Source organism: Bufo bufo, chromosome 2 (genome assembly GCF_905171765.1).
Source record: "Bufo bufo chromosome 2, aBufBuf1.1, whole genome shotgun sequence".
NCBI classification, from domain to species: Eukaryota; Metazoa; Chordata; class Amphibia; order Anura; family Bufonidae; genus Bufo; species Bufo bufo.
The window spans coordinates 46,468,238-46,496,236 of NC_053390.1; the positions used below are offsets into that span (position 1 = coordinate 46,468,238).

The 27,999-nt window shown below is 41.6% G+C and overlaps 1 protein-coding gene across 1 annotated transcript in view; it reads left to right on the forward strand.

The window, feature by feature from the left end:
- DCC (DCC netrin 1 receptor) overlaps nt 1-27,999 on the forward strand; it is a 507,302-nt gene that overhangs the window by 360,148 nt on the left and 119,155 nt on the right. Inside the window, exons 16-17 of the mRNA XM_040419605.1 lie at nt 6,839-6,949; nt 15,612-15,806. Of these exons, the coding sequence (XP_040275539.1) occupies nt 6,839-6,949; nt 15,612-15,806 (306 nt within the window). The remainder of the gene's footprint in view (nt 1-6,838; nt 6,950-15,611; nt 15,807-27,999) is intronic.

Below are 27,999 nucleotides of genomic sequence, written 5' to 3' on the forward strand. Positions count from 1 at the left end.
CTTTTTGATCCCCTGCCATTTAATTGACTACACAGTTTTTTTTTGTTTCTGGTGCTGGTGACATCCTCAACTACCACATGTGATCTCTGCAGCCTCAGCGTTCATGTTGGGTAATTGGACACATCATCGCGATGTCTCTGACTACTAAGGTGAGACCAGTGAATGAGCAATCACAGAGCAATCATATTTGATAGATGAAGTTGTCATAGTTGTATATCCAAGAACAAAGATTGACCCGGACCACCAGCACTAAACAGTAAGGATGGGAAAGGCTTCTTTTGCTTGCGTGACTTTACAAAATTTTTTGGAGATTTCAGAAAAACTGTTTGATAGAATCTATATTTATTCCATCCACCAGTTGCTTCTCAACTAGAACAGAAAACCAAAATTTCATCATGAACCTGAAATCAGATGCCATCCATCCTTTAGTTTTCCTGTCATTCGCCTTGGACAAGCTTCTTTTGCATTCATTTCTAAACCGAGATTAATTGTGATGAAATTAGCAGAGTAAAATAAACGATCTTCCCCGTGAGCGGAGAACCCAGAGCTTCATGCCAGATATTTTTCAGGATTAATCTACATATTAAGCCGTTATTATTGGAATTCAATGTTAGGGCTGATCTGTCTGTCACAAAAAGATGCATCACCGAGGTCTGTAAGCGAAAGGGAAAATTGAGGTAATTCAAAAGCTAGATACATCGATAGAACCAGGACTTTTATCGCCTTTCCTAGCAGCTGACCTTCTAACTCAAGTGGAAAATATATGGCGTCCAACCTCCTCACTACAGTATATGTCCTCTAGTAGACAAATATTAATTGGGAGGCGAGAGCGGAGATGTTGAGAACCATCTATAAACATTGAACCAGCCCAGTCTTTGATAAGGACATGCTCTTCTCACATGAGCAGGTGACAAATCATGCAAGCTGCTATAGATCTGCTGAAATCAGACATCCATGGTTCCTACACGGAGAAGTGTAGCAGTAATTGGATCCTATTATAGCTCAAGAATGTTTTCATAAAACATGGCTCCTTCTCATTTGATAGTTCCTTCAGGGATGTTTCAGTTTAGAAAAAACATGGCCAAACGCCACTCTGTGTCTGGTATGCTAGCTCAATTTGATTCATGTGGAAGTGAGTCTATAAACAAAGGCATTTATACCACAGAGGTAGACAAATGTAGGTTCTATGGGCTCTTGAAGAGATAAGCCCAGCCATGGTTGTTTCATCACTTTTGGTGTTTTCAGTGATGAGAACTCATGCAGGACTGGTTTCTTCAGAGGTGAATAAGTAGTTGTGAGATTGGCCTTGTTTAAATGAAAGCCAAAGCTTTTTGTTCAGAAGGCAGAAGTATCACATAATAGGCACAAAATCTTTGCTATGGGCTCCCCAATCTTCTATGCCTATGGCTTATTGAAAAGAGTGACACTGTTTCTAAAAGAAGGTCCACCATCTCTTTCTAATATTGTATAACTCTGTTGAGTAAGTCATCAAAATTGGTCAACTCCAAAGGAACCTTAGTGAAGAAGGGACTTCTTTCTTTGGTGAAAATATATTGAATAGTACAGTAGCATCCAGTTTTTGCTACATTTTAACCAAGTTAGATAATAAAATCAAATTCTGGACTAATTCATTGACTTTGTTGATTCTGGACTAATTCATTGACTAATTAACTTGAATGGAGCTTAGCCCCGCCCAGGCCAGTTGATACTAGTCGTGACGTCACTCGGCCAGCGGTAAACAGTGAGAAGGCTGCGGCGCTGCTGGAGCGCCGCTGCCTTCTCAAACAGCTGATCGGCGGGGGTCCCGGGTGTCGTACCCCCGCCGATCAGATGCTGATGATCTATCCAGATCATCAGTTTAAACAAAGTGCAGAACACCTTTAATTTAAATCAGCCAACTTCTATCATTTTTACCAATGCCTCTCAGCTCATTTCATCACTTCAAATTCTACAGAAGCCTTCTTCTGCTCTCCCAATCCTCTCTTAGGATCCACATAATATTTTAGAGAGTCAAGTAATTGTCACTTCATCAATGTGTTAAAGGATTGGACCAAGATTCACAGTGCAAAAATATCTGAATATTAACCTTGAAAGGGACTTAACATTGAACATGCTACTAAAGGGGTTGTCTAGTTAAGAAAATATTTATATATAATATAATATATAATATTATAATAATATATATTAAGTTAAGTTAAAATTAAGTTAACAGATCAATGTTCTCTATTCAGGATCCACAACTCTTGCCCAGAGTGGAGGGCAGTTTCAAAAAGCATCTCTTTATGTGGAGGACTTGTCCTGTATTACACAAACAAACCATTAACTGGAATTGGCACAGTGTAATTCTTAATTTCTCCTGTGGTGGCGCTGCAGGGAAATTGAACAATACCAGGTTTCCCTCCAGATCACAGTTGATTGCTGTTTATTGTATGAGTGATTGTCCAAAGCAGAAAAAAACTTTAAAAGTTCCTTTTTTGGTAGAGATATCCCCTATATTCTGGAGTGTGTATCACTTTGACTGTCCTTGTTTTATCCTCAAAATATTAAAATAAAATATAAAAATTTCTTGGCTGTAAAATATTAAGGCGTTTCGTCTCCTTCCATTCTTTGACTTTATTTTATTTCTTAAGTAGGCTATAATGGGCATTCCTATACTGAAGTAAAACATTTTAATTCTAAAAGGTTATAAAATATTACCTTTTGTGGTTTGTATTAAAAAGTGACGGAGCTTGATTGTTTAAGTGTCTCTTGCTCTGCCTTCCACAGACGTATTTCTTGTCTAAGTAAGTATATATTTTTCCAGAATAATGAGACATCTGCCATAACAAGGTAATTTAAGTTGCACTTACAGCTTAAAACATCGTGCATTAGTCTTGTAGTAAAGTATCTTGCCACTAAACTTTAAAGTGCTCGTTTCAATGGGAATATTTTCTCTTTGGCGTGTAGGCAAAATACTAAAACAATTCAACCATTGTGTAAGAAGAGTGGCTCTGATACATAAAAACTCACAAGAAGGAACCCAATTGTCTCTACCCCAAATGTATGTTTTGACCTACACCCAAAATATGAAGTTGAGCACATCATTGAACCTGTAAACCCGTATCTTGATTTCCAAAACTATGCAGCATCCAAACCGTTAGGCACCACCGTTAGAGTGTTTCATTTGTCAAGATGTGGAGTCAATGATTATCAGTGATAAAATCTGTGAATCAATAGATTTCAGTGCCTCCAGGAGACCCTCAGACTCTTCCTTCTTGGAATTGTGGTGGTCTAGGCCAGTGATGGCTAGCCTCCAGCTCTCAAGCTGTGGTGAAACTACGACTCCCAGCATGCTCCATTCATTTCTGTAGCGTTCTAAGAACAGCCAAGCAAGTGTGCATCTTGGGGGGTTGTAGTTTTACCACAGCTGGAGTGCCGGAGGTTAGCCATCACAGGTCTAGGCTAATGATCTACAATACATTGATGACATCCTATGTTGCATAAAGGATGTTTCAGCCAAACATCCTCCATCACACCACACTATTGTGTTTGGAGCAGCAACGTGGATTCTTAACCAGTCCTCCTTGTCTCAGGGTGTGATTGATGACCCGGTGGACAGGTGGTAAATATTTTTGCCTAGATTAGCCCTTCAATAATATGCCAGGAAGTCAATTGTGAATGGATTTACATTTTTAAACATATTCCAAAAACGTGAAGGGGATTTCAGCTGTCCCCAAAAATCCAATTCAACATGGTGTCCAAACTTCTTGATACGGTGACATTCTTTTTCTCTAAGACCAGCCAGTCTAGTGGTAATGGTCCAAACTCATACACTATATTCACGTTATCTTAAGCAACATACCATTGACAGAAGGTCAATTTTTATGGATTTCCTCTTTAAACTGTAGCCTGGAATCTTTGAGTGGTTTCCTACTGTCTCGAATAAGCCACCAGCCCAAAAATAAAACAACACTAAGTTCCTCATTACTAGGCTACGCAATTCTCACTACAATCCAACTAGTCCTACATAGTTTCTGGTCACCTTTAAACTGGCAAAAAAATAGAGGTCATATAATGTTGGATATGCCCATTACATGGCATCTTCCTGTAGGATATCTCTTAAACAGAAACTCCAGTCATGACATATGTTGTCTGTAACAGTAACTATACAGTACCCATGTTAGATCATGGAATCCTGCAATTATTGAAGTCACAAGGTTAGGGGGATTTTTCTTCACTCCTAAAGAGCAACTCCAGTCATTAATAATATGACCATTAATGGCACATTGGACATTTTCATATTGAAGATTTAAAAAAAAAACTGGTTTTGTTGAACGTTCTTATTTTATCTTCCATGTCATTCCCATCATGCCTCAGCAGGTGGCAACAATTTTAAAGGGTTACTCCATTTTGGACAATCCCTACTTGTTAGAATGCACAGCTGATCACAGTGTCTTGATGATAAGCTGATCACAGTATCTTTCTGCTGGGACCCCCAACGATCAGCTGTGGGGGAACAGTGCTTGGGTGGAGTGTGCATGCACAGCTGCTCTCCCTTCACTTCAGGGGGCTGTACTGGATATAGAAGCCGGTCCCAGAAGTGGGTCCCAGACCTGCAGCGACTCAGTGGATCACTGATAAAGGGTTAATACTGTGATTCACCACTTCTAAATATTTACTGTGATGATGACCTATGCAATTTAAATCCCAAAAGGTTATATATAGGTAGGAAGCAGTTAATATGGCAGTCTTTAGTTGGTTGCCTAGACACAATCTGGCCCTGCCTCCCCTGGCTTGTAGTGTCGAGAGTTCATAGCCAGCAGAGCTAGACTGAAGACCTGCATTAGTGTGCACTGCCAAGTATGCCTAAAGAAAAGCCTTATCCAGGAAAACACCATTCCTGAAAGTGGAACACTGCCAGAAAGCTAGTCTAAGGTACAGAACAATTTAAACCCCTCCCTGACATTTTTTGCATTTTTGTTTTTCACTCCCTGCCATAACTTTATTAATTTTCAGTTCACATAGCCATATGAGGACTTTTTTTTTTGCGGGACAAGTTTTAATTTTTAATGGCACCATTTTATATTGCATAAGATGTAGTGAGAAGCTGAATAAAATAAAAAAGGGAATTCTGCTAGTTTTATAGGTTTTGTTTTTACGACGTTTACTATGCAGTAAAAATTCTACTTGTGCTCTTCATTCTACAGGTCAGTGATACCGTATTGGTTTTTTTTTGTTTCAATGCTGAAAAAATGTTTTTTCTTTTCATTGCAATATTCTGACCCCCAATCATTTTTTTATAGTTATTTCTACGAAGCTGTGTTTGTGGCTCATTTTTTTCAGGACAATCTGTGGTTTTTATTGATACCATTTTACGATGTGTATGACTTTTTGATCACTTTTAGTTAAAATTTTTTCATTTTCTGGGGGAAGTGAAGTTATAAAAAAATGGCAAATCGTACATTTTGATTATTTTTTTCTTTTACATCATTCCCCCTATGGGATACATATTTTTATATTTTATTAGTACAGGCTCTGGCTAATTACTTTTATGGAACACCTTCCCCGATCTCCGTGCAATGGAGACGTTCATGCCTGGCAAGCATGCACTTCTGGGTTTTAGGCCTCTCAGATGCTGTGGTTACAGTTGACCATGGCATCTGAGAGGTTTAGTGTCCACGATCAGCATTACCACAGTAATAGTATGCCGGATGTCGGGAAGGGGGTTAAAGGCCGTGCTAGACTGAGACAGTAAGGGAACACACGTTTATGTCAATAGACTTTACTGCATGTGAAAATGGTTGATTGCCTTCTGTGCCCTCCACACTTCTGAGATGGACTGGCTGTCCGTTTGAAGGACTGCACCCTGCAATTGGGAGCTGCACAAAGTATGCTGAAAGTGATTGCATATCTGTGGTTATTTTAGGAAGATTGCATTATGCATTTAGAAAGAGACTTTAAGAGGCTCTGTCACCCAGATCAAGCCTACCCTACCAGGCATATAGCCTGGTAGGGCTCATGGCAGAGACAAAAACCATACCTTAATTTCTCATGTAGTAGCTCCAGTGTGGCAGAAAAAGTAACTTTAAAAAATATGCAAATGAGGAATTCGAGCACTTGGAGGCGGGCTTATGCCTTCCGAACACTGCTTCTGCGACGCCCTCATTCCTTGCTAATGCCGACCTTCTGCACCTAATCACGCCCCCATGTCCTTTGATTGACAGCACTACACCGGTCTAGCGCTAATATCTCTGGCCTGATCACTAGCTTCCATGCCGGTGCTTGTGCAGTGGACCTTTCCCTTCCTTCCCGGCTTGTGTGTGTGTCCAGTGAGTACGCAGCGTTGTGGAAGCGAGGTGGGTCTAGCGCTGTCAATCAAAGGACATGGGGGTGTGATTAGGTGCAGTAGGCCAGCATTAGCAAGGAACGGGGGCGTTGCAGAAGCAGTGCTCGGAAGGCATAAGCCCATCTCCAAGTGCTCGAATTCCTCATTTGCATATTTTTTTAAGTTTATTTTTCTGTCACACTGGACCTACTACATGAGAAATAAAGGTATGGTTTTTTTCTGCGTCATCAGCCCTACCAGGCTATATGCCTGGTAGGGTAGGCTTGATCCGGGTCCTCTTTAAGGAGGACTAATACCATCGTTTTCAACTCCTATATAAAGACTTTGGGAAAAACTTACTGTAAGAACTGTGCCTATTGTATCTATTTCTACTTTTTGTATCCTAACCATATACCAATGAGACAGGAATACCCTTTAAGGAGCACAAATACAGATTTTTTGTGATGGTTCATAAATGATTTGTTCAATGTATAGTTTACTATTGACTACATTGTGTGTATTTTTGTGTTGCAGGACTTGAGAAGGGAAGCCAGTACAGCTTTCAAGTCTCTGCAATGACAGTGAATGGAACTGGACCCTCGTCTGACTGGTATACAACAGAAACACCAGAGAATGACCTTGATGGTATGTGATTTGTGGTCTATTTTTATTTAAATTGCAGCTATGGAATAGGGTTTTTTAGGTTTCTATAAGAGGGTCTTATCTTGATAGTTGGAAAGCTCTTCTCTCATTATTGTGTCTTCTGTGATGCTTACAATCAGCGTTGGACAAGTCTATTAGAGAAGAGCGAATCGAATCCCACGAAGTGGAATTCGATCTGATTTTTAGGATAAATTCGATTTACCTAGAAGCCGAATTTCCTCATGCTTCGTGTCAGCGAATCGATTTAAATGGGTTCTGCAGTTTGTTTAAACTGATGATCTATCCTCTAGAAAGATCATCAGCATCTGATCGGCGGGGGTCCGACACCCGGGACCCCCGCCGATCAGCTGTTTGAGAAGGCAGTGGCGCTCCAGCAGCGCCGCGGCCTTCTCACTGTTTACCGCTGGCCCAGTGACGTCACGACTAGTATCACTGGCCTTGGCGCGGCTAAGCTCCGTTCACTTGAATGGAGCTTAGCCACGTCCAGGCCAGTTGATACTAGTTGTGACGTCACTGGGCCAGCGGTAAACAGTGAGAAGGCCGCGGCGCTGCTGGAGTGCCACTGCCTTCTCAAACAGCTGATCGGTGGGGGTCCCGGGTGTCGGACCCGCGCCGAACAGATGCTGATGATCTATCCAGAGGATAGATCATCAGTTTAAACAAACTGCAGAACCCCTTTAACCTGAAATAGTATAAAAAACAAAAAAATTCTATCTTACCTCCTCCATTTGCTCGCGACGGGCCGCCGGCCTCCATCTTCCTTGAAGATCTCGGCCGAAATCCCATGCGGCGTGAGATTACATCATCACGCCGGCTGGCGTGATGACGTCATACATCACCACGCCATTCGGCGTGATGACGTAATCTCGCGCCACACCGGATTTCGGCCGAGATCTTTAAGCAAGATTATTATAAATTTTACTCTCAGATGCCGCGATCATGTATGAACGCTCCATCTGAGGGGTACAATGACGGGGGCGGTGCTATCGCAGCTCCCTGTCATTGCACCCACTACTTACAAAAAAATGCGCTTCGTGACAAAGTAATTCGTAATAGGGATGTTAATAGCACAGTTGCTGGGGGAACCTTTATTGGGGTAAGTGATCAACTCTGCATTCAAAGCCCCTCTGTCTTGTTCTCTTCTGCCCTGCTAAAAAAAATAAAAATAATGAAAAAACATCCTATAGTTATGGAGGTTTGACAGGTGCACGACTTTGTCATTAGTTGTGTCTGGCTAAGGCTAAAGATAACTTACCGTATATGTGAACCTAGCCGAAAGATGGCCATTAATTTTAGGTGGCTGTTAGCCGAATCTTCCTAACCCCCCAAACACATGCAGGCTCGGCATGTGTTCTGAATGGGGAAAAGCTGCTGCCCAACACCACAAATGATTGGACATGTTGGAATCCAACTGCTAGTTCTCTCTCCTGAATCTGCCATCGAGAGAAAATCAGGACGTCCCCATACTCAAACAAATTAAATGGGCGGTGGGTCCTGATGAAATTAGTGGTTTCAGCTAACAGTAATGTGTATAGGTCAGCTTCACTGGGTTTTCTGTGACCCAGTGGGTGCCACAAAGCCATCTCAATTCCTGTAGGAGAAAGTTAGTAATATACTGTTCTGAAATTGTGGATCTTCCTTTTCTGAATATTTCATTTCCGCTGACATCACGTCCTTTACCAGTTTTCCAGCCTGGGCTATGGACTGGATGTCACTTTTGCTATAGACACTGCAAGAAGTATTCCTCTCCCTGGTGTATGTTTTAAACTCCTGAATCCACCTCATCTGTTCATGTCCCAAGGGGAGGAATAGTTTTGACCCTGTCCGCAGCAGAAACAACATCCTGTCCACAGTCTAGGCTGGAAATGTGGTAAAGGATGTGAAGTCAGAGGAAGCTGATTTTTTTTTTATAGAGGAGCATCTCATGATCAGGTTCCCAGGAGGCCTATCTGAGCAACTTCAGAATGGTGGGTATATTGCAAATGTTCTCCTACAGGGGTGTTATGTGTTTTCAATGGGGAAATTGGTAGGATCTGCTGTGTCCTGGAAAACCCTTTTAAGTCATGGTCAGACAGTAGAATTGCAATGGCAATGTTTGTTTAGACATACTTAAGTCAACCTGGATGACCATAAGTGGTGAGTGTGGATGTAGTATACTCAATCCTTATTTATATTCCATTGATATTCCAATTTTTGGATTTCATAGGATACAGTTTTTAATAACAGGGTAATATGAAAAAGCCATATTACTTTTTGGATCTGGAACAAGCTTGAACATGAAAGTAAATAAACACTCAGCTCTTTCCATTGACCCCTACCGTTCTTAATATTAAGCCATGCTTCAAGTATTTTTGCATGGGACTTTCAATTTCACTGATGTTTTGATGAAACCAGAGGGAGTCAAACACCTATTAGATGCTGAGAGTCCTCGATACGCCAGCCTCTTATAGACAGGGCCGCCAGACAGATTGTTAACTGCAGCTACTTTACAGCATGTAGGATTCATGTTGCTCACCTCGCCTTCACTGTATTTCTGTTTGAAATGAGCATCAGTGAGACAGACAGTATGTTAGAGAACTGCTGATGTTCCCCTATGGATATCTCTTTTAATTAGTACGTTTTGTTAGAGTGATTGGGAAGCCACTAAAGAGTCACGGTTCCCCGCAATGCTCCCTTGTGGTTCCTGGCATCTGGGAAGTACTCAAATATTTATTTTTAGACTTCAGATTCCCTTAGGAACCCCGAGTCTATTGCCTTTAAAAGGTTTCATTCAATTTGCCTAAGTGAAGATATTCCAAAAGTCAGAGCGTTTCAACAGATGTACAGAGTGAAACACTCAAAAGGAATACATTGTATTGGGCCCTAAGGGGGACTTCTTGACTTGTGATGAAAGCAACACAGAATCCCAAAAGGTAGAGTTCCTGGAGAGGCCTATGTGAGGGCAAATATTATTTTAATGAAGCTCTCCAAGTAGAAGAGCCAACTAAGTTATAAGTCTTCATACTGTATCTCACGGCAAGACATCATGTCTCGAATACAGTATCTTGACCATGAAAAAGTCTTAAGAGATGGTCATCTAAAATAGGGTTCGATGCAATTATGTACATGGTCGCCAACTACCAGGACAAATCCATCTACGTTAAGGTATCTTAAAGATGTATTAATACCAATGGAGTAATAGGCAAAACTGTCCTCTAAGGTGGCATTTCAGAAGAGATTTTAACGTATGTTCTTCACTCTGTAAGCACTTCTACCTACTCAGTAGATCCTAAAGGGGGTCGTGTAACATAATCCTCTATATTCCCGACTCTGTTGGAATATAAGATGGAGGTCTTTGATCAGTGATTTATCTATACCAGTCATAATGTCCATTTGGTCCAGCAAAGCTTTGAACATCTGTCCACCAAGTAGGTGACATATTAGAGTCTCTTAATTGTGTATAATAATACATCTTACATTTTTTATGCTTACTAAACATTCCTCTAAAGTGGCATCAGGGGCGTAGCTATAGATGAAACAGGGAAAGCAGTTGCGTTGGGGCCCGAACTCAGACGGGGACCACCTAGAAGAATGACTAACATATTTTATTGTCAGGGCCCACTCAACAGTATTATACAATGACATTATATACAGAGACACTATAGGAAACGGATGGACTGGCTTCTAGGCCTCGTCTGAGAACGCGATCTTGACTAACCTCGGGAGTGGGGGTTACACAGGAGTCGGGAGTTGCGTAGAAGATGCTGGGGGAGGAGGGCCCATTCAAAAATTTGCTGTGAGGCTCAGTCATTTATAGTTACGCCACTGGGTGGTATCATTCCAGTAGAAGATGTTTTAAGGTATGTCCTTCTCTCTGTTAGCACTCTTAGCTATTCAGTATATCCAAGAGGGGTCAAATAAAATGCTCCTCTACAGCACAGACTCCATTGGAGATGGGTGGCTCAGATCTGCAATATAGTTCCAGTGTCTTTTTAATCTAGGAAAGCTAATGGCCATGCCTCCACTGTGTAACTGAGATGTAGACCCTCTAGATTATATAGTTATATGCTTTATTTTCAATATTCAGTGGTTAAAATTGAAGCTTGCCATTCCCTTGGATAACTTCTGATCCACAAACCTTGTACATCTCATTTTTGCTGAATAATACTTGCCATTTAACTCTCCCCAAAGGCTATTTTTTGGCCCAAGAACTGCTCAGTCAACAGTAAAACAAGACTTTATGTCTCCTTGTGGGATTATTAATAGAGATCTTGGCCAAAGCAAAGTTCATTAAGCATTTTAAAATATCTTGGTTTATTATAGCTTTACTTTCTTTTACTTGCCACAAAAAGAGAGTAGAGTTCACCTAGAATTAGTCTATCTTGAAGGCCATATTCATAACTATGTAAGTAATTTTTTTTTTTTTCATTTTTTTCATTTTGTTCTTATTGCACTTTACCTAGTTACGTCAGTCCTTCCTAAACAATGTTTAGAAAACCATATCTGGTCTTCTGCCTTTTATATACGAGTCCCAGGCTGTTGACGGTCAATGATGGCAATAATAACTCATTTATACAGAGTATATTACTTTCTGAGAGAGTCCAGAACTCAGCACCTTGCAATCTGCTTGTCACGGCCACGGTTATGGCCGTGACTCCTTGGGAGCCGCATACTGTTGCCCGCGGTTTTGGGTTGTAGTGTCAACCGCAGCTTGAGGCATAATGTAGTTGGCCTCAGGTGCGGTTGCCGCGGACAACAGCTATGTGTGCGGTTCCCTGGGAGTTATGTGCACGTTTGTATGCACTTATGTATGTCTGTGTGCACTCTGTTTTATGTTTGGTGTGCACTGACATCTTCCCTTCACTGTGGTTGCCCATGGCAACGTTAGGTTGTATTTTGTACATGTGGTGGCAGTGTCCCGGCCTTCGGGCTGACTCCCAGGACACGCTTGCCACCCATGTCGTTGCCTGCGGCAACAGCCACAGTGTTTGTGTAGTTTTGACACTTCCCCTTTAAGTTATGTTTTCCCTTCTGTGGTATTGGAAGGGTTAACTCCCTTTCTGTCTGTCTGAGTCACGGGGTGTGTCTGACTGTTGGGTGTGGCCTCTTGGCCCTATAAAGCCTCAGTTGTAGGCAGTAGCCAGAGAGGGTGTTTCAGCCATACTGGCTGTAGACATCCTCCTGGTTACTTACCAACTGCCAGTGGGGGCCAACCTTCTGGTCATAAGCTTATATATGTCCTTTGGTGTCTGAAGATGTGTTTGCTTTATGTTGTTTTATTGCACCTGTGGTCCTGGGTTCCCGTGTGTTGTATGTTTGTGTGCTGAGTCCTGCTGTCTGTGGGCAGTACACCCACATGGGTTCCAGGCTTGGTTGTCTGTGGCAGGTCAGTGTGATGTTTGTGGCAAGTACCTGCCACTGCCACAGGTTGCACTTGTTCTCCCTTCCTTGCAGCTTGGCCAGTTAGACTCCTGTTCCTCCGTATCCAGAAGGAACAGGATGTCTTACTCTGACTCCTAGCCTAGGGACCGGCGGAGGGCGAGTAGGGATCCGAGGTTCCTGCGCATGGGTCCTCCTACCTTCAAGGTCGGCCCATGCAGGTAGGAGTTAGGGTCAGGTTAGGGACGCTGTTAGGAGGTGACCTGCTCCCTAATCCTGTTCGTCCTGGTCAAGCAGCGACCAACATCCTCCGGCACACGGCTGAGGGTTTCCCCCATCCTCAGCCGTGACACTGCTACAATACAATAGTGGAAGTCCCCAACAAAAATCATGTAGAGTGCAGCTCTGGCTTCCAACTAATCCAAAGCCTTAGGCATATACTAAGGTGTCAATAATCAGTTTGAAATGGGAAAAAACATTGATTTGATAACAGGTTCAATAATCGTGGTACCTAGCTTTAAACCCTACCACTGGAACATGACAGGACCACCATTGCAATTGCAGATTTGTTAGGTTTTATTGAAGAAAATAATACAAAATGCGGCATAGGTTTCATTTTCTTGTCTGAAATGTATTGAGTCCAAATTTATTAAAAGGTGTATATTTTTTCCTAAATCTGGCTCACCTTACTCCAATTTCCTTTCTATTAAGACTGGCATATGAAACAACAGTCTTAATAAATCTACAGTGTCTGATTGGCTGTAGGTTTTATGTTCAGAGGCTTTACTCCATGGCGCCAAAGGTGGCCACGTACTCCATCTACTATTCATCTCAGCGCTGTGGGATTGAGCATTATATCATTGGAATTTGATACCCTGCTCATGGCTGCCAAGCTTGCCTTGTCCCTCAATGCAGGCTGCGTCCTTCTTGCCTTCAACGCCCTTCATCCCCTGCCCGTAGGGTGTGTGCACACTCACTTTGGTTCTTAAAGAACACACGCACACTCTAATCTTCACCACCAATGACTGGCTTTTCTGAGGAACTTTAGGCAACTTCCCTCTGTAGGAGGTTACCTAAGCAATAGGTTACTTATCTTAAGTTCCCACAAAGGTGTGCTGTCTCTGTTGTCTGCCCGTGTACTGACTTTCTGTCCGTTTACTGGATTCAGAGCCTCTGCAGCCTCACCTGCGCCTGACCACTGTACTGACCCTTCACAGCCTGCCTTGACCTCAGACTGTTTACCGTATAACATGTACTCCACCTGCCCTGACCAAGGTTTGTCCCTGAGTACAATTTTGCCTGATCCCTCAGTGCTTTGCACCAGTGTTTCTGACCCTCGTTGGTCAGCTGTCAATCATACAGAGACTACTCCAGGAGGTAGCAGCCTTGTGGTGAAGTCCAAATCCTTGTATAGGGGTTAAAAGGTGAAAACCAAGGGACTGACAGGATTATGCCCTTAGGAGTAGTCCAGAGTCAAATCTGTTGATTGACACAGTGGATCCATATCCACTACCATAACACTGGCATTGGGATAAGGACAGATGTTTTCACATAAGAATTCAATTTTATTCCCAATATCACTCCTGCTTAGCATGATGGGTAAATGGGGAAAATGTAACATTATTAGCATTGTATTTCTTGTACCAGGCACTATTTGCTGTCTTTGGCACCAACATCAACAGCTACAATAAAAGGCAATATTAAGAAGACGTTTCATGTATAATCCTCCATATTTGCATACTAGAACATGTTACAATGAGAATGAGATAATAAAACATACAGTGGATATACGGTGTCACAAGATTTTCCGTTCCGTTAATTTTTGACCGAGCATGACTCTAAATTGTCTGTTTGGTTTGTGCTTTGCTGTCAGTAGTAAATAACCCAGCCTAACCATTTACTGTATTTAGGTCACTTCAATTATAGGATTTTTCTTTTCATTTTAGCTCTTTATGTGGCTCATTACCATCTGTTAGTTCATGCATTTGACTCTCAAGCTAAAAATAAACCTGAAATGTACAAATTTTGATCATCCTAGTCTCAGTTAAAGCACCACATTCTTTTGGGAATACTTCATACATTATATCTTATGATGGTTTTACCATATACGTTATATGATACATTGCCACTATGTTATAAGTTGCTTTGATGATGCGAAAACATTGGCTTGTCCCTTCCGCTCTCAAAGAGGCAAGCCATGATGAACTTGCCTGTGACATAGTTGGATATTTGTCATAGGACAAGTTGGCCATAATAAGATATGCTTTGGTTCTGTAGAAAATCACTGCCCAACAACTGTTGTAGATGTAGTATAGAAAAATGCATAAAAGGCATAAAAAAGTCACATAAAATATTCATTGGCTTGAATGAGAAAAAAGGTACGGTAATGGTGCAACATAGCATGTGTGAGAATGTCTACCACATAATTCCACATTTCCCATGGAGATAATATCTGGCTATGCACAGCCAACAGTAGGATTTAATGGACAGGTCCCAGATCTGCACCAATGAGTTGATCACCAGGCCAGCTTTAGTTGTAAAAGGGGTTGGTTGTCTTTATACAACCTTTAAAAAAAAAATCTCCAATCGTATATACAGTACATTTCCAAAGTATGCAGAGCTAAAGCCCTTAAGCTTCCCCTGCTTCTTCAGTGTCTGAACAGAGCTAGCTCTGGTTGACTTGCTTTCTGGGAAATGTGGACTTCTGTACTGTGCAATCAAAACTGCCCCATAATGCAATGCAGCAGAGACCATTGCTCTACAGGAGCTCAGCTAAGCTGTTCGGGGGGAGTCTGTCAACAAACTGCAGCAGTAACAACCAGCAGAATTGTGAATTCAGCTCTTGATCAATTGTATAAAGTAATGTATGTATTAACTGATTAATTTTTTTTTATGGAGTTTATATCTAGATTCTGTATAAATTGTGTTTCTTATACTGTGAAAACGAGAGTTTTACAAATTTCTTGGAGCCTCTGAATTATAAAGCAGTGGAACGAGCTGTGGGAGAAATGCCTTTTCTGAATGGGCTTCACAGTTGTTACCAGTCAATAATGTTATGTTTTTGGATTTGTCGTATTATTCATTTCATGTTCTCTAAAACTTCTACAAAAATCTCTTATTCTTGCTTTACCGAAATGAAACTAAAGGCGCCTGGTCTCCGAGCCCAGATTATCTATTTATAACACAACATTCCATATTCACACAATGATCAAACTGTATTAGTCAGGCTGTAGGCTCCCATGAGAAAGTCAATAGAATATTAATGTTGTTTTTGTTTGACTTGTAGAAACCCAAGTGCCAGACCAGCCCAGTTCTCTTCACGTCAGGCCTCTGACTACCAGCATCATTATGAGTTGGACTCCGCCACTAAACCCTAACATTGTGGTACGAGGGTATATAATTGGCTACGGTGTCGGTAGCCCCTATGCCGAGACTGTGAGAGTGGATAGCAAGCAGCGCTATTATTCAATTGAGAATTTAGGTAAGTGGCTGTGAATAAATGCAAGTAGGGTACATGTGTTTGTGCTCAACAAGTCTCTATAAAAGTAAATTAGAAGGAATTGATGGAAATAAATTAAGCAATGTCCTAAGTTTCTGAAATAAGGAGATATGAGATGAAGAAATTGCTCAAAATTCGATTCTGGACCAATTCCTACAGTGAGACCAGGGGGGAAGTGAAAGGATCAGGGTGGTAGTGGTAATGGCAATGATGGGGGAAATAGCTCTCACAGTGACAGTCCTCATCTTCATGCTCCCTTGGCCATTCAGTGATGGAAGGAGCACCCTTTCTTTAAATGAGGCACACTCTGGACTTTTTGGGGGTCTCCTGCCTGGAGGAAGGTTGGCAGGCTGCAAGACAGGAGAGCAGGTGTGGACGGAGGGACAGTGGGTGATAGTGGAGTCAATGTCCAGGCCCGTTTGGTTAGAATAAATAAAGTTGCTCTTTACTGAATAGATTATAGGAGTAGCAGTACATATAGCAGCAATGGGCACAGTTCTGAAGTATATTACAGAATAGGCTTTTCCCAAAAACTTTGTATAGGCAGTAGCAATGATGGTAGTAATCTCACTCTAGATACACTTTGCAGTCTTCCCAAATAACCAGAGGTGTGCAATTCTGTTCTCATTAACACATTCTGCAATTCCCAGTCTGTGGAGTGCACAGCTTAGATCTTTATGACCAGAACATCTTAAAGTGTGGTGGGTGCCAGGGGCATTTAACCATTTCCATAGGCAGTAAGATCTGGTGCCAAAAATGAGCATTTACTTTACTGTCTGTCCTTCAAATGGTTCCCATCCATCTATGAATGTCTGTTCACTTTCTCATAGGGGTAGTGCTTAGCAAAGTTGTTCTGTGGCAGTTTTCTACTCTGATGAATGGTGTTCTCCTAGATGAAGCTTCTTTTTGGGGTCTACTTTGGCAGCCATGCACCAGACTCAGGGTTGCTGAACACAAGGGATCCTATTTTTGCCCTTTCCACTGACTACTTACAGGAATATTCTTCTTTTTTTTTAAATCTAGAGCAGAACATGTATAAAAGACCATGTTCCACAGCATACAGAGCCATTGCCCTTTTCCCTCACTTGAAACCAGCCATGCTGCCAAACAAGACGGTCACAGTCAATGGCGAAATGCGTCAAGAATGAGTGAGCAATATAAAAAAAATCATTTAGATCGAGGGGCATGTAGTCAGAATAGAGACAGGTCCCAACACCTGATTCAGGGGTCGCCCTTCTCAAGGTAGGTGCTCCAAAACAGGGATATTTTTTTTTGGTATGAAAAATGTATAGACCAAATAAATTCTAACCGAATAGAAAGTGCTCTGATTGTCTGGAAAAGTCTCCCGCTCTTGCTTTTTCTTCAATTCTCCAGAATTGAATCACACAAACTTCTGATTTGTTAGGGACGGAACCTTTTGAAAAATTTGCGTAGTAATTCATAATTTTAGAAACAATTTGCTCATCTCTCGAGAGTACGTTGGGTGCCATAGATGTCTGATACATGTAGTTCCACAGTTGGCAGTGGCCTGGCTGATTCTGTCAATTATCTCTCAGTTCATTTTCTAACCAGATTGGTTGGGCATTCGGGCTCCTTGTTCTTCACATAGTTCAGGTTCCAGAAATCGGACTCCCATCTATTAGATGTGAGTCCAAACTAGACTTTACTTCAAAGAGCAAAATATTCAGTTATCTACCCTAATACTCAAAACCTAAATAGTTTGGTTTATTGGCACATGCCACTCATCCTTGATTATGATTTAGGGCTAGGACCACAGAATTACTGTGACACTTAAGTTGGCCATGCATTTAAGATAACTCTCTGCTAAACAGCAATCCTCGATCTCTCCCATCCTCATAAATGTTTGACTTAGCATGAGTTCTCAATGTGGAGAGAGGAGTAAACCTATGTTGGTTGAAGACAGCTTATAGTATCTGCTCTGAGAACAAAAGGAACATACCTGGCCCTTTTTCCCCCATATCTACTGTTGAGGGACCAGTGGGATATCCCAATACATGTATGGCTGCTCTGCATCATGGCTATAGGAGAAAGGGAGCTTGCAGAGTTTATCTCAGCATATCAAACAAATGTATATGTTACTCAGACCATGCAAGTCTACTTGCCAACACCCAAGGTCACCTTAAAGTGGTCTTACCAACATATGGTTTCAGGATATCTGCATATAATTGGGCCAGTTTTAGTCCAAAATCTGGAGAAGAGCTGGCACTGCTTCCATAATTTTCATGTGACTCCCTCAACCAGCACAAGAATTAAAACTGGACCATTCGGAAGGTCCCTAGAGAAACCACCAACCAATTCATAATTAGTGTTTTATGGCATCCTTTATAAAAAAATACCTTTAATAGAAAAATATATTTTATCCCGTCCATTCATGACCATTATGCACCATCTAAGATTTAAGAACTTATAGATCCAGTTATTTTTTAGGTATCTACCCACTTCCAACACTAAGAACACCCAGTAGTAAATTAAGTGAACTGTAGGCCCTTTTGGTTTTAACAATGAATTCTACTTGGAAAATACGCTGTGCTTGGAAAAGCGTACATTTCCCTTAGAAATGAATAAATGATGTGGGCCACTGCAGCATGTCAATCACACATCTTAAGTTCAATGTATTATGTCCAGCCACTAAAGTTCTTGGAAGTCTTCAATCATGGAATCCAATTATCTGACTTAGCAGGGCAAAGTGTTGTATGACAGCTTTTAATCTCAAAGGGTTTGCAATGACGTCTAGTTCGACTAATGCTTTCCTTATAGGTTGGAGACAGCAAGGAGGATGGTTTGACAGTCAATGTTAATATGAAGTTTTATTCCTTTATCTGAAAAGAAATATCTAGAATAACTGTCTACATAGAACATATTTCATTTAATAAGATAAATCAAAGTTTAATCATGCAGAATAAGAACCCATGTTTGACTAGACTATAAGGGTTGTCTATCAGCCCCCTGGTGTACCAAATGAGCTTGGTGTTTATATACTCCATTTTAATGAGGAAGTGAAAGAAATGACAAAGGTATAGGAAGCCTATATAGGCACCTATGGATACATGTCAAAGTATCAAGGTCTATAGGGTGTGCCACACAAACAGTATGGCAGCATGGTGGAGTAGGTCTTCACTGGAGGTTAGTTAGCAGACCCTAATAAAGCTTTTGTCCCAAGAGTGTGAGAATAATGACTAATTTTTGTTTTTAGAATTTTATTAAGGGAAATTATAGTGGTCTGTAGAAAATGTAGATAATTAGATATTTAGATCTTCTGCAATCCAAGTTTTAACAGTTCCCTATGTAGCTTGAAAGGGTAAACATTAAGGGGGTCATTTATTATACTGAAATATGACTACATTAGGTGTATTTCAGGCGCAGATTGCGGCTCAACTTTTAGGTGCGCCTCAATCTGCGATTTCTCCCTGCTCACGCCAGTTCTAAAATTGTGGGGGTGGCCTGGGCAGGGAAAGGGACGGGCTGGCAGGCCTGTTTCATTTATCAATTTCTGCGCCTGTTGCAGGCATAGAAAAAGGTCTAACTGTATGACAACTGGCGCTGGATGCGCCAAAGTTATGGAGAAACCTGCGCCTCCTCATAACTTCGGCAGAACCACCACCAGGTATAGGGCTTTATTAAGACCAGCATCTAAAACGCCGGTCTTAATAAATTTGTCCCTAAATTTCTCTGTAGTTGGACAAAGAACCCATCAAGATAACCCCATTTGGAGGTGATATTAAAGTAGAAGACAACCCCATTTGTAGGTGATATTGGAATGGAAGACAACACCTTTTGGAGGTGATATTGGAGAAGAAGACAACCCCATTTGGAGGTGATATTGGAGTAGATGACAACCTCATCTGTAAGTGGAATTGGAGTAGAAGAAAAACCAATTTGCATGTGATATTGGAGTAATTATTTACTACTAGGGTCTGTTTCTTATGGGAAGATCAGATATCAATGATATGTCCTGTGTGTACAATGTAACAACCAAAATTACAGTGTAATTATAAATGGAGACCACATGTTCTGTATAGATTGAACCATCTCCTCTAGTGGGTCAAAGAAACCCCAGCCTGACATAGAATAAAGTAAATACCAGGGGCCCAAATAAATTAACTGTTACTCTAATTCATTGAGGACACCATGAGAATGATTAGCCTGAGTGGCAACAGTTGTCATCAGGATCAATATACTCATCATGCTGATCTTGCTAGTCCATCATGTGCCAAAGCCTTCGGGAGCCGGAAAACAGCTATAGTACACAGTTGCAATCCCACTCAAACAGTGGAGATGTCTGGTCTCTGCAGATTAACCCTTTGAATGCTGTGTTCAGCATTGATTGTTTCATTAAAAGGAATAAATTAAGATAGAACCCCCATGCGATTGCTTCAAGGAAATTCCCTATGATGCAATGGAGGCTATAACTAGTTACAGTTCAGGGTTCATTGCAGGACCCCAGGGCTGCTGGTCATACTAGTACATAAGCTAATGTACTGACATATAGATATATAATAACATATACAATATGTAACAAAAATGGTAGATACATACAGGGGATTGAGACCTTACAGGGAAATTTCCCAGTGGGCTGATGCCCAGGGGGCCACTCAAACCCTCTTGATGGCCGCAGGCCAGGTACATAATGATCTGATGCTCAACGGCCTCAGGTGCCCTCTTGAACTCAACTGTATTACTGTCCTGATGATGGTGATACAGTTAAAGGGGTTGTCCGGGTTCAGAGCTGAACCCGGACATACAGTGAATTTTATCCAGGCAGCCTCCTTGACAAGAGTATCGGAGCAGTTCATCCTCCGATGCTCTCCTTTGCTCTGCGCTAAATCTCGCAGGGCAAAGACATTTTGTGGAGTTCCAGTGACGAACCGGGCTCTCCTTCGGGCTGCCAGGTGGAGGCTTCCGCCCAGCAGTGAGCCCGGTGATGTCGCCGTAACTGATGGGCGGGCTTTAGCGCTGCCCTAGCTTGAAAACGGATAGGGCAGCACTAAAGCCCGTCCATCAGAGCCGGTGATGTCACTGAACACACTGCTGGGCGGAAGTCTCCACCCGGCAGTGTGTTATAGTAAATAAAAGAGCCTTTGCCCTGCGTGATCCTGCGCAGGGCAAGGGAGAGCATTGGAGCACGAACTGCTCTGAAGCTCATGTCAGGGGGGGCTGCCTGGGGGAAATTATGGGTTTGTCCAGGTTCAGCTCTGAACCCGGACAACCCCTTTTAAATACTGTGATGAGGGCGGCAGTATTGTGTGCTGTCCTGTGGTATTTGGCTGTGCTGGGGTGGTATTCTGTGCTGCACTACAGTTTTGAAGGTCCTGCCTATTTCGGTTGTTCCTGCCTACTTGTTTTGGCCTGTCTTCTGTCAGTTTGAACCCACCTACAACATAGGGCCACTTTTATTTTTTTTTCCAGGGCCATTTCAGAATTCTAAAATTCAGAGGTTACAATTCATGAAGCAGTCACAGCCTTCAGCACTGCTCTGTAAAAATAATCCTCCTATGAATTGGTTTTCTATCGACCTTCATTTTGGGCATTCTCAACCCTATGATTGGGACCCCAGCAGATGCCTTCAGTTCCGATCATCTAATGATTTTGCTCAATTTCCCCTTTAATTCACCAAGTAGCTCCCGTATGTTATAAGCTCTCTAGCCTCACTCTCGCAATATTATACACAGCTCCATAGATCTTGAAGACAAAAGTCTGGAAACTTTGCAAAGTTTCATTCCTCAGTGTCTGATTTAAAATAGTTCTAAACAATGTCACAGAAAAAAGTTATAAAGCAGAAAAAAAGATGTGCTCCATCATGGAGGTGATAAAAAAAGCACAATGGCATTTTTATCATTTTACGTTCCTGCATTGCAGGTTGAATTTCTTTGCAATATGGGTGTAATAAACCAAACCCGATAAACCATGCCTGGTGGCCGGACGGAGGGAACTGCTCGGAGTGTAATGCTCCTTGCATCCATAATGCCTTATTTCTGCTGTTGTGGTCCCGAGCTGCATTCAGCATCCGGCGTATTAAAAACGGTCATGGGGAGAAGATGACAACTGCTCAGTGCCTGAGATTGTGATCATTTTTATTTGATGAACCCCTGTTGGCATTTGTTAGAGGAGCAATAGATTCTCTGGTCATTATCAATGTGATGAGTTTTCAAGAGACACAAAGAAAATAGAAGGCATTATCCCTTATCTATTATCATCCTGCTCTAGTGTACAATGCTTTGTAGGTTGCATTCATCTATATATCAGTCTTACAATGTCTTGTAAAGCATACACCGCAACCTCCAACGGATGGGAGTAGTAGTGGCCCTGTTGAAGTGTTGTGTCATGGTGAATCCCTGGAGATTCGGTGCAATGAAAGTGTAGTACTGAAGAAGGAAGCCAGAGTTACAAAGTCTCTTTTACTAAGTGCAAAGTAGAACTTTAAGTAAATACAAGTGCAAATGCTCTCTACCTCACTGGAGGCAGGTTGGTTGGAGGCAATTCAGCACTTAGGTGGCAATGGCTTAGTGGTAGTCTGGTGATGTAGGTGGCTTGGCTGTAACCCCACACCTCGTATCAGTGTCTACAATGCTGAAGTTAGAAGTTCAGGCCGCTGCCTGGAGTCTCAAGATTTTACTTGAGAAGAATAGATTTGGTTCTCTCTGGAGAATCTGTATCAGGAGCAGGAGCTCTGTGGGTTTCTTCCTCTCCTTTCTGTCTCTGGACAGGAACCTACCGCCTATTGGCAGGGAGCAGGCCAAGACCACTACTACCAAGAGGGGAGGAACAGGGTGGTTAGCCCTGTTCCTTGCCAACCTTTGTCATCCATTCCTTGCTGGGATACAATACACAATCCATAACCATGTAAACTCTGTACAGATTGTAGTACCCCTAGGTGCTACATATATAATCTAAAACTTTTTTTTAGTCTTTAAAGGAGTTTTCCAAGTAGATGAATATATTTTAAAATGGTCAGAATATCATTACTCACTTCACGATTTCCTGCTGGTGGCATTCCAAGCTTCTCTCCACTTCCTGCTCTCGGTTTGAAACACAGGAAATACCTTGGAATGACCGCTCTATCAACTTTTGGCTGAGGTGGACACCGCTGTAGCCAGTTATTCACTGAGGGAGCACTTCAAGTAAATTCCTGTGTGTCAAGCTAAGAAGAAAATTTCGGTGGAGACTGGAGCAATGTCAAAACAGTATCGGAGGATAATCAGTGACGTGGGTAACAGCTGTATTATTTTTTTTATCTGGTACAATAAGTGACAGTACTGTAGTAATTTAGAGCTCAAGGGCTCAAACATCCTAAGAAGTAGCCCCAAACGGTTATTTACTTATTTAACGAGGGGTCTAGACTTTTTGACTTTCACAAATGTAGGTGACCCCAAAGCATAAGGTCCACTGCCATACTCTTTCTCCTGGAGCAATATAGACTTTGAAATGCTTAGTACATGAACAACCCTTCAGGCACTAGTGGAAAAAAGCATTGTACGGTTTCCTTCACAAAGTCTTATTTCTTAGTGTTATTAAAATGCCTAAAAAAACACCACATTCTAAAATGTTTTTGTTTCTACAAGTAACAAGCTATTTATGGTGTTTTTAGTGTATTTTACTTTATGGCCATTTTTGTGTCTCATAATGTCATTTAAGAAAATTTCTAGAAAAACACTGTACCCAGAGCATGCTGCATTTTGAAAAAAAAAAAAAATGGTACAGCCCCCCAAAAAGTTCTAAAAATGCTATAAATGCTACAAACCAAAATGCATTGTACATGTTATTCTTTATATTTCAGTCTACACTTTAAAGGGCTGTTCCAGGATATTACTATTGATAGCCTGTCCTTGGAAAAGGCTATCAATATCTAATCAGTGGTGGAGGGTGCAACACCCCACACACCCACCAATCAGATGATGTGGGGTAGCGCCGGAAGTTGGTGCCGAAACCATTGTGTGGTGGATGTAGCTGGTTACTGCAGTATTCACTTCAACCAGTTCCGTCCACTACAGAATGGATGGAGCTGTGTAGTTCCAGCACCAACTTTCGGCATGGGAGCTATCCCAGATGAGCTGATCTGCGGGAGATGCAGACCCCTCACAATAAGATATTGATGGCCAATCCTGAGGATAGGCCATCAATAGTAAAATTCTGATATACCCCGTTTAAGGTCACCAATTGCTGCAGTATCTTTAACTCTCGAAAACACTATTTAAATAGCATTTTTTCTGAAAAGGGTTTGTAATGTCTACGCGTAATCCCCTGATGAAAAGGTTGTCCTGGTTTTGGGACTGACCAAGCTCAGCTGTAATCTGTGTGGAAACCTAAGTGATCATTTTTCCTGCAGCACCTCCACTGGAGAAACAAAGTATTACACATTCTCCATTGAAATCAGTAGACTTTCTGTGTATTGCACTTGGGTCTTCCAGAGAGCAAGATGTTCTTTGCAGCTAATCTTGACTCTGTCTAGAAAAAGCAGATTCTGGACAGGGGACTCTCCCTCTTTCAACTAACAATGCAATCCTAGACAACCCCTTTAAAAAGTGGAAAGCCACTAGCATGGCTGTGATGAGCAAATACAGAAGAATTTTCAGGTTCACAAGGTGGCTGCATGTTTTTGGACAAATGTTGCCAAGGAGAAGAAGAATTATTTCACCCAATTAACGTGATGCTGAAATTTTTATATTTACAGGCATCAAAAGCCAGACAATTTCAAACAGGAAAGAGGTTGCAGTTATGTTTAATTTGATTCATTTTATTTTTTTATACTGCATAATCAGTGCTCAGCAACACAAACTATCACAAAAATGTTCAAAATCGCTAACAAGATTCCTGTGATTTTCCCTATTATACCTTGACCTTAAGCGATAATGAAATACTAAATGCAATCATCTCACGCTCTTTCTCTTCACTGTGCCGGGGTCTTGAGAGCTTTCTTCCCTTTGGTTAAGAATGAGCCAGCCTTTTATTCATTGCCAGAGGTGAAGAAGGGTGATGTTCTGCTATATTTCTTGTCTCTGTGGCCTTTTAAGTAACTTCTGAGTGTAAATTGAAGTCTTTAAAGAAACAAAATTGGAATGTATCAATTTATGTGATTTAAGGCCGGGTTTGAAGTTGGAAAATGTCTGAGCCACGTAAAGTATAAAAAGACAATGTTTTCGCCAAACAGGGCCTTAATGAAGCCAGGGCTAAAGCTTGACAAAGGACCTGTTTGGCCAAAATGTTGCCTTTTTTTATTGATGAGACAAATAACTTTGGAATATTACAAGAATCTCCGGTGTCTTGGACTTTTGCAAGGTATTTGTGTGACGGAGTTGCATATAAGAAGTGCATGGAGGATGACAAGTTGTGCATGTGGCCTCGATATATATATATATATATATATATATATATATATATATATATGGAGCGATTTAAAGGGATTTTACAGGACTTACTTATTGATGGCCTATTCTGATGGTCAGACACTTATCAGCTGTTTTCAGAAGCTCCAGCGCTGAAACCAGGCACTGGAAATACACACCTCTATCCAGTATATAGTGGCCCGGTCTAGTTACCACAGAACGGTGCCCATTTTGCTAGTTCATTCACTAACAACAAGACCTTAAAAGGGAACTTATCACATTCAAAAAGCAACTTAGTCTGCAAGCAGATTGTTAAAGAGCAGGAGGAGCTGAGCAGATTGGTATGTACCAGGGATCCCAACCAAGTGGCCCTCCAGCTGCTACAAAACTACAACTCCCAGCATGCCTGCACAGCCTACAGATATTAGGGCATGCTGGGAGTTGTATTTTGTAGGAATATAGTTATTATAACTATTTAGTATATTATTAATTTAAGCTTCTGTTTTTTATGCTCAGTGGGTGGTTCTGCTTAATACAGAGAAAGCCGCCAATCACTGAGTAAGTCCGCCCACTGGACTACTAAGCATAGAAAGTACAGAGGTTTATAGTAATAAATTATACGGTCTACTGTATCTGCACCCAGAAAACTATATATCAAACTGTTCAGCTCTTCCTGCATGATGCTCAGATTTGATTTATAAATGTGACAGGTTCCTTTTAAAAAATAATGAGGAATGGAAGCAAAAAGTGTATTCCAGAGTTTAAGAACTAGTCATAATACAATGATTAAAGGGCACCGATCAGCAGGATCAGTTATAGTAAACCAGGCATAAGGCTGATCCTGCTGAGTAAAATGATATTTTCCTTGTGAAAATCAGTTGCAGTGTTCCTGAGAAAAAAAGCTTTTACTTATCATGCCGTTGAAGGCTTCAGTGCACTGAGGGGGCGTGGTCAGCACTGGAAAGCTGAGAAGCTGAGGAGCAATGATGGGCTAGGCCACGCCCCTCATCGTGCAGAACCCCTCATTTGCGTTTAAAAAAAAGGTATTTTTTCCTGGGAATGCCTCAACTGATTGTCACAACACAGGTATCGTTTTAATCGGCAAGATCAATCCTACTAGGCAATGTGCCCGGTTAATTGTAATTAGCCCTACTCCTTTATATATTGGAGTAGACCTTAAGGTCTCCTACAGCAATTCTCCACTTGTATACCTTTTGCATCACACGTTGACTAAATGTGCTCCTGGAAACATGAAGCAATTTCTGATAAAACATAAATGTAGAAGAGAAAGGTGTTCATGTTCACTTCCCCCTAAGGATTCTTCTGCTTCCATTGTTTCTGTGTTAACATGTTAGAAAGTCTAGAAAGAAAGGAACGATGATTAAACACGACTCACTGAAAAACAGGAATAGCCAAAGGCTATAATCTTTCCTGTATGACCGAACGGGGAGTCAGTTCAAATTCCTGGGAGGTCTGGGTCAACACGGTAATGGATAAGGGCCAGAGCAGTATTTTTACAATCCAAGTCCCAAGTCAATTTTCCAGTCCGTATTAAAGCAAAATGTCTCCAGCGAATCGTGAAAAAGCTCATTGTGTTTCTGTCTGTGCTATGGTTAGGAGTGAGGAGTGACATAGAATGAGCGCGACACTGTCATAAGAAATAAAATCGTTCATGAACTCTTCTTGCTAAATACAAAGTACTGATGTTTATTGGGACCCCGCTGTGTTTTTAGTCTTTTATGTCTCCTTAGTTTGTATTAACAGCTATAGGGTTACCTGTTGATTACAATGTGTTATTCTACAGTACACTCGGCCTTATTACATATCTGTGATGTGCAGATGCCTTAAGGCCTTCTGCGGTATGAGTCCGCAAGAAAACCAGTTGTAGAATACCACATCTTATGTTATATAATCTTGAAATCCACCCCAGAAGTGCCTTTAGTATGGGCCTATAAGGACCACCATATACACTCACCTAAAGAATTATTAGGAACACCTGTTCTATTTCTCATTAATGCAATTATCTAGTCAACCAATCACATGGCAGTTGCTTCAATGCATTTAGGGGGGTGGTCCTGGTCAAGACAATCTCCTGAACTCCAAACTGAATGTCAGAATGGGAAAGAAAGGTGATTTAAGCAATTTTGAGCGTGGCATGGTTGTTGGTGCCAGACAGGTCGGTCTGAGTATTTCACAATCTGCTCAGTTACTGGGATTTTCACGCACAACCATTTCTAGGGTTTACAAAGAATGGTGTGAAAAGGGAAAAACATCCAGTATGCGGCAGTCCTGTGGGCAAAAATGCCTTGTGGATGCTAGAGGTCAGAGGAGAATGGGCCGAGTGATACAAGCTGATAGAAGAGCAACGTTGACTGAAATAACCACTCGTTACAACCGAGGTATGCAGCAAAGCATTTGTGAAGCCACAACACGCACAACCTTGAGGTGGATGGGCTACAACAGCAGAAGACCCCACCGGGTACCACTCATCTTCACTACAAATAGGAAAAAGAGGCTACAATTTGCACGAGCTCACCAAAATTGGACTGTTGAAGACTGGAAAAATGTTGCCTGGTCTGATGAGTCTCGGTTTCTGTTGAGACATTCAAATGGTAGAGTCCGAATTTGGCGTAAACAGAATGAGAACATGTATCCATCATGCCTTGTTACCACTGTGCAGGCTGCTGGTGGTGGTGTAATGGTGTGGGGGATGTTTTCTGGGCACACTTTAGGCCCCTTAGTGCCAATTGGGCATCGTTTAAATGCCTCGGGCTACCTGAGCATTGTTTCTGACCATGTCCATCCCTTCATGACCACCATGTACCCATCCTCTG